The sequence below is a fragment of the Camellia sinensis genome, unplaced genomic scaffold, assembly GCF_055761805.1.
Source record: "Camellia sinensis isolate YWXY unplaced genomic scaffold, ASM5576180v1 Unanchor1, whole genome shotgun sequence".
Taxonomy (NCBI): Eukaryota; Viridiplantae; Streptophyta; class Magnoliopsida; order Ericales; family Theaceae; genus Camellia; species Camellia sinensis.
In genome coordinates this window covers 8,851,661-8,860,233 of record NW_028128987.1, presented here as the reverse complement: position 1 = coordinate 8,860,233, position 8,573 = coordinate 8,851,661, and the positions used below count along the sequence as shown (strand labels likewise).

General features: G+C 32.0%; 1 protein-coding gene across 4 annotated transcripts; it reads left to right on the top strand.

The window, feature by feature from the left end:
* Positions 1–1,214: 1,214 nt before the first annotated feature.
* Positions 1,215–8,158, top strand: LOC145789245 (uncharacterized). 4 transcript variants are annotated; one of them, XR_014357500.1, is made up of 7 exons: positions 1,215–1,370; positions 1,539–1,677; positions 5,430–5,567; positions 5,784–5,865; positions 6,422–6,498; positions 7,072–7,172; positions 7,960–8,158. XR_014357500.1 is itself a non-coding variant. In XM_082910568.1 (6 exons), exons 2-4 carry the CDS (start codon positions 5,433–5,435, stop codon positions 6,427–6,429), a joined length of 225 nt encoding a protein of 74 aa, XP_082766694.1. In that variant the 5' UTR covers positions 1,244–1,677; positions 5,430–5,432; the 3' UTR covers positions 6,430–6,498; positions 7,072–7,172; positions 7,960–8,158. The 4 variants fall into 4 exon arrangements, 3 of the variants coding, with proteins under 3 accessions (XP_082766694.1, XP_082766696.1, XP_082766695.1); XM_082910568.1 differs by having other exon boundaries at positions 1,244–1,677; XM_082910570.1 differs by lacking the exon at positions 7,072–7,172 and having other exon boundaries at positions 1,244–1,677.
* The last annotated feature ends 415 nt before the right edge of the window (positions 8,159–8,573 follow it).

Sequence of the window (8,573 nt, the reverse complement as noted above, 5' to 3'; positions counted from 1 at the left end):
TTCATCACCAATAATTTTTAATATTTTTAAGATCTTTTGGTGAGGAAATAATGTCGTCACCAATTTTGGTGAGAAAATTTTGGTGTATTGAGCGACAATGAAAAAAAAATAGGGCATTAATTTTTTAACCCTTTTTTTTGTTTATCATCTCTCTCTATCTATCTATCTATCTATCTATCTCAAAACACACGCACGTTACCTCTCTACCATCGCTCTTTACCCTCGCTACTCCACCTTCAACGCCTACACTACTGTTGGCCCTTCTTGTATACATAGGACTCCACTCTCTGCATCAAACCCAGGTTCTTTTTTCTCTATTTTTTTCTTGTATTGCATCAACTTAATTGAGTTGTTTCAAAATTTTTATGAGTTTTCAATCTTCACAATTTTCTTAGCTTATAATCTAGCTTTGTTGTTGATTTGGTAAATAAATTAGTGAAGAAAACACATTTCGTCACTAAATAAGAATAATCTATGAGGAATTATAAATTTTGTCACGTATAATAAAAAAATAAAAATAATAGGTGACGAAATTTATTTTCGTCAATAAATACTTCCTTTTAGGTGAGAAAAAAATTAAGTTTCATCACCGAAACTTTTTTCCGCTAATTTTTTTGGATGACGCCAAAATTTTGACACTTTTGGTAAGAAAAAAAATTTGTCACCAATTATAAACTAATTTATGAGGAATATATTTTCGTCACCAATAATTTTAAATATATATTTTTTCTAGAAACTTGATTTTAAATATTTTAAGACCATTTGGTGAGGAATATATTTTTATCACTAATAAATTTTAATATTTTAAGACCTTTTAGTGAGAATATTATTTTGTCACTAATTTTGGGAAGAAAATTTTGCAATATTGGGCAGTGAGGAAAAAAATAGACTACTATTTGTCCCTCTTGTTTATTTTTGTGTTTATTAGTTTTTCTCTCATCTCTGTCTCTCTCTCTCTGTCAAAACAAAACACAGATTTAGAAATGGCAATAGAGATCCTACCCTATAGATATTCATGGAGATCCTATCCACATATATGGATTTTCCCCATTTTTTTTACCCATCGGATTAATTAAGTGGGGGTTTTTTAAATAGCCATAGGATATGGGTTGGGAATATGGGTTGGGAATGGGTACCTGTCCATTTCCCATTTCCCCACCCATATGTCGTGTTTAGGAATCTCAATCTCACGGCCTTCTCAATCTCATTCTCACTCTCACATAGCAGCGAAGGCAACGATATGCATCGGATTTGCGAAGGCAACGATCTCCATTGGATTTGCGAAGGCAACGATCTCCATTGGATTTGCGAAGACAACGATCTAGTGGCGGCGATCTCCGTCGGCGTTACCACGGTAGTTCTCCGGCGTGGTGAGTTTCTCTATCTCGTTCTCTTGTTCTATTTGTGTTGACAAATTCATCAATTCGATCCTCTTCTTTCTCTTCCACTCTTGTTCTGTGTATTTTCCCGTCGTAATTTGCATTATTTTTTTTTTCTTTTCCTTTTCCTTTTCTGTCACTTTCTCAACTTCCAAACAGCACTGTTTAGGTTTCCCCCCTTTCTCAGGGAGGTTGGTTAACAGAGCATATGATGCATTGTTGTTGGACGCTGGTGGCACTCTTTTGCAATTGGTGAAACCTGCCGAAGAGACTTACGCATCAATCGGCAGAAAATACGGTTAGCTTCACAGAGTTGTTGCTTTGATTCATGGAAATTTTAACTCTATGTTGTTTAAAGCTATGGATTTAAATCAGTTGTGAATTATGATGCATTTGGAAATTGTTAGCTTTGATTTCTCATGTGGAAGATGAAATTTATTTACTATCTATCTATTTTCTTGGGACTTTTGCAGAGTTATACATAAAATGCAATTAAACAAAAGCTATGAATTGAAATCAGTTGTGAATTATGATGCATTTGGAAATTGTTAGCTTTGACTTCTCTTGTGGAAGATGAAATTTATTTACTGTCTATCTATTTTCTTGGGACTTTTGCAGAGTTATACATAAAATGCAATTGAACAAAATCATTTTTAATTCAAGTGAATTATAGAAGTCATTAATTAATTAGGACTAAAATGTATAATAATGTAAGGTTCTAAAAGGCCAATGAAAATATTTTCCTGGAAAGTGAGTGAGTGAATGAGTGGCGGGTGTCCAGCCTAGGTCTCTTGCAAGTGGGATTGCAACAAAATCACAAACTGGACTTGCTTTTTCACACATTTTAATTGTCAACCAAGTGTAGAATGTATAATAATATAATATAATATAATATATCTTCAAAAGTAATATGAATTTGGAGAACAAAAGACACTTGATTGAACCATGGTGGTGGTTCTGGTTTACCATCATTTGCAACAATGGTTGAGGCATATTCTTAAACACATTCCATCAAGTATTTTTTAATATATATATATATATATATATATATATATATTGCTGTATTTGGTTAGGAGGATAGATTGAACTATGTAGCCTGATAATCATTTGCAACAATGGTCTTTGTTTTACTGTCTTTCACACGCATTGGAATGATGAAAATGTACGAATATCGTATAATTAGATGAAAGATTAAGGATTTTTTTCTCAACAAGAAAACATATTAACTAGGACTTTTATCTTTGTGAATCTCTGTTCTATCATTTTTTCTGACCATCAAGATGATAAAGAGTCAATAATTGGTTGGGTAGTTGAAATTGGAGATTACAGTTTATGGAATTGTAGAATTAGATGAAAGATTATAGACCTTGTTTTATCTTTTTTACTCTTTCTCAACATGAAAACAGAGTAACTAGGGAGTTTCATCTATGCGAATCTCAGTTCGTGGAATTTTGCTTGCAGATTATTTTGTTTAGGAAAAACTCATCAAGTGAACCTACAACCCAAAACAATTAGCAAACTATTTATGAGAATTTTGAGATATTAGGCTGTAGCCTTTTTGTGTTAGGGTTGTGGTGGTCTTCTTCCTCACCTCTCTTTCTTCTTTCTTCTCTCTTCTCTTTCCTTAAAGTGTTCTTTATCAGTGGGACTCTTGGTTTCAGCTAGTGGCTTTGATTTCCTTTAGCGCAGTTCTCTTGATTTAGACTATAAACTGTGTATTTTGCAGTCATATTTTTGGAAATGCTATTAAAAGTGGCAGTATGTTAGACAGATTAAAATGGTGTACATAGTTTCTTGTTTGTATGATGCAGTTTTCTTTCTTTTTTATTTTTTTATTTTTTATTTTTTTAGGTATAGTAAATGGTGGCAGACAAGAAAGAAGTTTAAACTGAAATATTGTAATTTATTTACAATTCTTCCTTGTATTAGTCAGAGGGGTAATTTGTACAAAACTAGTGTGAATATGAGGGTTAAGGGAGAGAATCCATAATTTTTATTATTCTCTCATCTCAATAATGTGTTCCTTTCCACTCTCTTCTTGTTTTACACCATATTCAACTTGGTATCAAAGCTTTGAATTTGGCGTTTTTGGAATACAACCAAAATTGCTGTAATGTAATTTTTTTGCTCTCCATGATCAACTAGGAGAGCTGATTCTTCTTATATTTTTCATTTTTCATTTTTTAATCTAAGTTGTCTAGATATATATTTTCTTTATTTCTCTATTTTTCAGTGAGAATGGGTATTTTTTCAGGATCTGTTCATCGAGTCCTGTTCAGAGCAGTTTTCTTGGTTTTTGCTACTAGGAATGCTGACTAGGATCATGGATGTATTACCCTAGATCCCTGAGTCCTGGTTGATGGTTTTGATGCTCTAGGTGTTTTGGTTGATAGAGTTAGAACAATATGTATTGGGCATATTGGTGCAATTTCAATCTAATTAGTCATTGATCAACCAAACAGAGTAATTGGTTTTCAAGTCATCCCCCAATTTACTATACGTTTCCAAAACAATATTTAAAGAACACACCTTGAAACACTAGATCAATTTATATACATACAAAAGCATGAATCAAGTGTTGGACCCAAACCATAAAATAAAGTAATCGAATTGACACAAAAAAGTTAGCACTAAGATAACTTCTATAGACTTATTTACTGGGGTTGAGTTTTATTTCTTGTTTTGAGAAGTTTTATTTAATTTATGGAGAAGTTTTATTTAATGAAAAAAGGCCATTGGAGACAAAGAGAAATGTATATTTTAGAGAGAAAGGTAGTAATGTTGGTTGTTGTTGCAGAGGAGGAGTGGGAGGGGAAGAAGTTTATAAATGGCATGATTGAGGGGATCATTGGGTGCAGTAATAATATAAGCCATGATGGTGATGAAAAAGGAGGTTCGTGCAGTATTGTACTGATAGAGAATAAGGTCAGAAATTCCAGTGTGACCGTGTGCATGTCTGATAACACGTGGTCATGTCATTATTTGTTTCTTTTTTTTCTTAAAAATCGTCGCATGCCCCTTATTTTTGGGGCTAGGCTCGAGCATGATTCGGTTTAAGAGTAAATTAATGATCAAAGTACTGATAAGTAACAAATTATATATGTATGTATATATCTGTAGTCTAGTTCGGCTCCAAATCGAAACCGCAAATATAATCATGGACCACATCATGACGTACATTTCACCAATTTTAAGATTAAAGGTTGAATTGTACATTGAGAAATTCAAACCAAATCATATAGTTTGGTCTAGATGAGATTGATTTAAGATTTTTTCAGTTTTTTTGTCAGACCTAAAACTCAAGTCAACTTCTCAAAACAAGGCAACTTCTCATTTTTTCAGTTTTTCTATGTGCAGTACTAGTAGCAGTCAACTTGTAAGATTTCCATACATATGTGAATTGCATCACACATTAACGTGTATTTTAACGATTAATAAACTTGTAATGCGATGATTCTGACAATAGAATTGATCAATTCTATATATTTTAATTATTGATGAGCTTAGAGTTCTCAGATCTTAGATCTATATTTTTTTAACTTCTAGTGAAGAAGTGAAACTAAATCAGAAGAGAAATCAGAGTTACAAGCAGGGAGGTTCTTGCATTGCATGAATGAAATGAGAATGAAAGTAATCCAGATTTATTTCTCATGATGCTTTCATTTTTTATATTTGGTAAAGACACAAGTTTTTAAATTTTGAATGTGAATTTACTACCTGTATTTTAATGCAGTTTGATTTACTACTTGGCATGTAAGTTTGTATCCTGGATCTGTTGTTTAGTTTTGTTCATCACTCTATCACCTACATGGGAGGCCAATCAGAGAATTGTTAGAGACTTGCCTTATATCTCTTTTCTAAGACACACAAGCTTAGTTGATATAATCTAGAAACCTCTGCAAGTTTGCAACTATTGCCAATTGATTTTGGGTTAAATGCCTCCAAAATGCAACTCAAGCCTTAAAACATAAGCATAACAACTGACCACTCAGTTGATATTGATATTTTCAGCTCATGGAATTTATGATATATTGTATCATTTTCTTTCAGCTTATGATGCTCATAGATTATGGTGGCCCGATTTTTCCAATCATTGCTCATTCCCCATGGAATGGTGTACACTTGGCAGACTTTGTGATGCCTTTCTTCCTTTTCATTGCTGGGGTTTCTCTTGCACTTGGATATAAGGTAGTGATTGTATATTTATCCAGGAAAACAAATCTTTTTGCCAAGAGATCTGTAACTTTTTATTCTTAAATTTGATAATTATCTTTACACGCTATGAAATTCCGTGTAATTATATACTGGCCTAACATCTGCACTCAATAATTTCTACACTCAGATAATGATTATTGAGGAAGTCAATCATTCAGCACTAAAGACTCCCTTTTTTTTTAATGTCAGAGAGTTTCAGACAGAGTAGATGCTACACAGAAAGCATGGCTTAGGGCGTTGAAGCTTTTTTTCCTTGGTGATTTTCTTCAAGGTAATATTGTGCACAACTTTCAACTTACGTCCTATAATAAATAAATGTATCTAATTGGGCCATGCAAAACACTTCGGGCAACTATATATAGACTTCCAACAATCTGTGATGGATGGCAAGTTTATTGCAGAAGACTTTTTCATTATGTATGTTAAGTAAGTTAATCACTCAAATTCCACTTTAACTACAGAAGAAGAAATCTTGTAGTTAACATTCCTGGACCCTTTGTGGCCCTCAGCAACTGTTTTTTATTTCTAGTGGTCAATACTGCAATTGACATTATGTTTTGTTTAGAACATTCATTTACCATGAATGATGGAAGTATAATTGCTGCAAATTTCACTTTTGAAAATAAATAAAGGACAAGATATGAGAGTGTGCAGCCAATTTCCCTTGTTGGTTTAACACATTTTCTTGGTCTGTGGTCTTGCTGTTGCCTTACAGTTTGAACTATATTATGTTGCTGTCATCTCATATCATTTCTGTTACATAAATTTGACCATATGATTTCCAGGTATAGTTGTAGAATTTAAGAACTTGTGTTCTTTCGTTTCAGGTGGTTAGCTACATGGAACACCATCTTTGACATATGGTGTTGACATTGAAGGAATATGTTGGATGGGCATTTTGCAGGTCTTTTTCATGCTTTCAGCTTTTTCTTTTTATTGTTTGTCTTGAAAATTCTTTTTACACATGCACTATTTTTTTTTAGTGCCAAGGATAACTCTTGTCAGAAAAGTAAAATCTCTAACTCCACCTCTATTTTTTTATGTGCATTCGACAAATGACTACTTACTTGTACATAGATTCATGGAGATCACTTCAATCTCTTTGAAAACAGAGGGATTATTTAGAGTTAATCAATGCATGTTAATATGCATGGGTTTCACCAAAAATGGATCTTTTAGCATGTTAAACATTCAAAATTCACTTTCAAATTCAATATAAGATCCCTTAATCATAGGCTACTAAATTTACCGGTTCAATTTTTGACATAACTGTCATATTTCTAAATTGCCAGGAATTTCATTGAACTTTGGCAATATTGTCAAAACAGTGATAACCACCCAGGTCATAAGCATAGTAAACCTATTTACCAGTGTAAATGTGTGGTACAAATAATAGTTGAGGGAAGTGTTTCTCTATTGCAACCCTGCTTTCTTTTATTAGGAATAATGAACTTCTGCATCTTTTCATTCAATCCAGAGGATATCCATTGGATACATTGTCGCAACTTTGTGTGAGATATGGCTTCCATGTCAAAGGTGGAGGGGAGTAGGTTTTTTCAGGAGATATTATTGGCAATGGTTAGTTATCATATCTGGCATCATTTTACGTTTTGTAATGTTCAAGGCTTGTGCATAATATTTGAAAAATTGGAGTTATTTACTTGAAGAAACTTTAATTTCACTTCTTTTGTTTCCTTTTATGGGTTGAAATATTGGGTTTTGGTGGATATTTAACCGTCCTTAATATATTTTACTAAACATTTAGATTCATCTTTCAAAACTTTTATGAGACATGAAAGAGTAGTTAACACATTTGATAATGATGACAACGAATACTTGGATGTTATCCTCATTCACTTCAGATATGCTAAATTGTCAAGCATTTATTCTATTGAATCAAGTTGAGCATCATGATGAAAATTGAAAAATATTATTACCCTTCCAAACATCAGTATGATGATGCATTATCAATAAATAAAATAAAAAAAGAAAAAGAAGTAATGAGCTAATTTTCTAATTGTTTCTCCCCAAAATCAATTAGAAACTTGCATAAATGGCCTGTATTTAAATTAATAAATTGTTTTTGAATCATTTACCTAGTCATCTTAGCATGACCCTTGTTAAAATACACAATAACCAAAGTAGAGACAAAACCATGTGTTTATTTTTTTGTGTATTTTTGCTAGGCAGTGTTGGAGTTTCTCTAAGTTAGTAATGTGATAAATAAGAGCTTGCCATGTACAAAGGAACTTCTGGTTGTTAAGCTAGACTCATTGTGTACACAATTTGTATTGACATGGATAGAGAGGTCTATACAATATAATTGATAATATGTTAATATTTTTTTTGTTTATTTTCTTTGCAGATTGGTTTTTGATGACGTTTGGAAGCATACTTGCAAATCAAGATCAAATGTGATTTTTTTTTTCCTGAACTGATACTTAGTTGTAGTTACAAATCAAGATTGAGTGTTACTATTTTTTATGGACTCCAAGTTAGTTCATTTTGGGATTTGTTTTGATGGTATTTTTGTTATACTTAATGGATTATTATTAAAGTTGTTCGATGGATATATTTTGATTTATAATATAAATTGTTTAGTGAATTTTTTTGTAGTGGTGTATAATAGCTAATGGATTTCTTAGTACAATTAAAAGGCTATTGGGATATGAGCAGGGATATTTGTGAAATAATAATTTAAATTGAAATATAAAATATGAAACAAGTTTAGTGACGAATTTGTTTCGTCATTTGTATTAGTTATTATGACAAAATGATTATTCGTCGCTAATAAACATTTTTTTTGACAAAATTTATTGTAATTTATATATGAAAGTTTTCATTGATTTTGATGTTTGGTGACCAAAAATTTCGTCATGCATATATATATTTGTGACGAAATATATTTCATCACCCATGTATGACTTTTGGAGACGAAAAATTTCGTCTACTTTACATCTTATTGTAATGAAATTATTT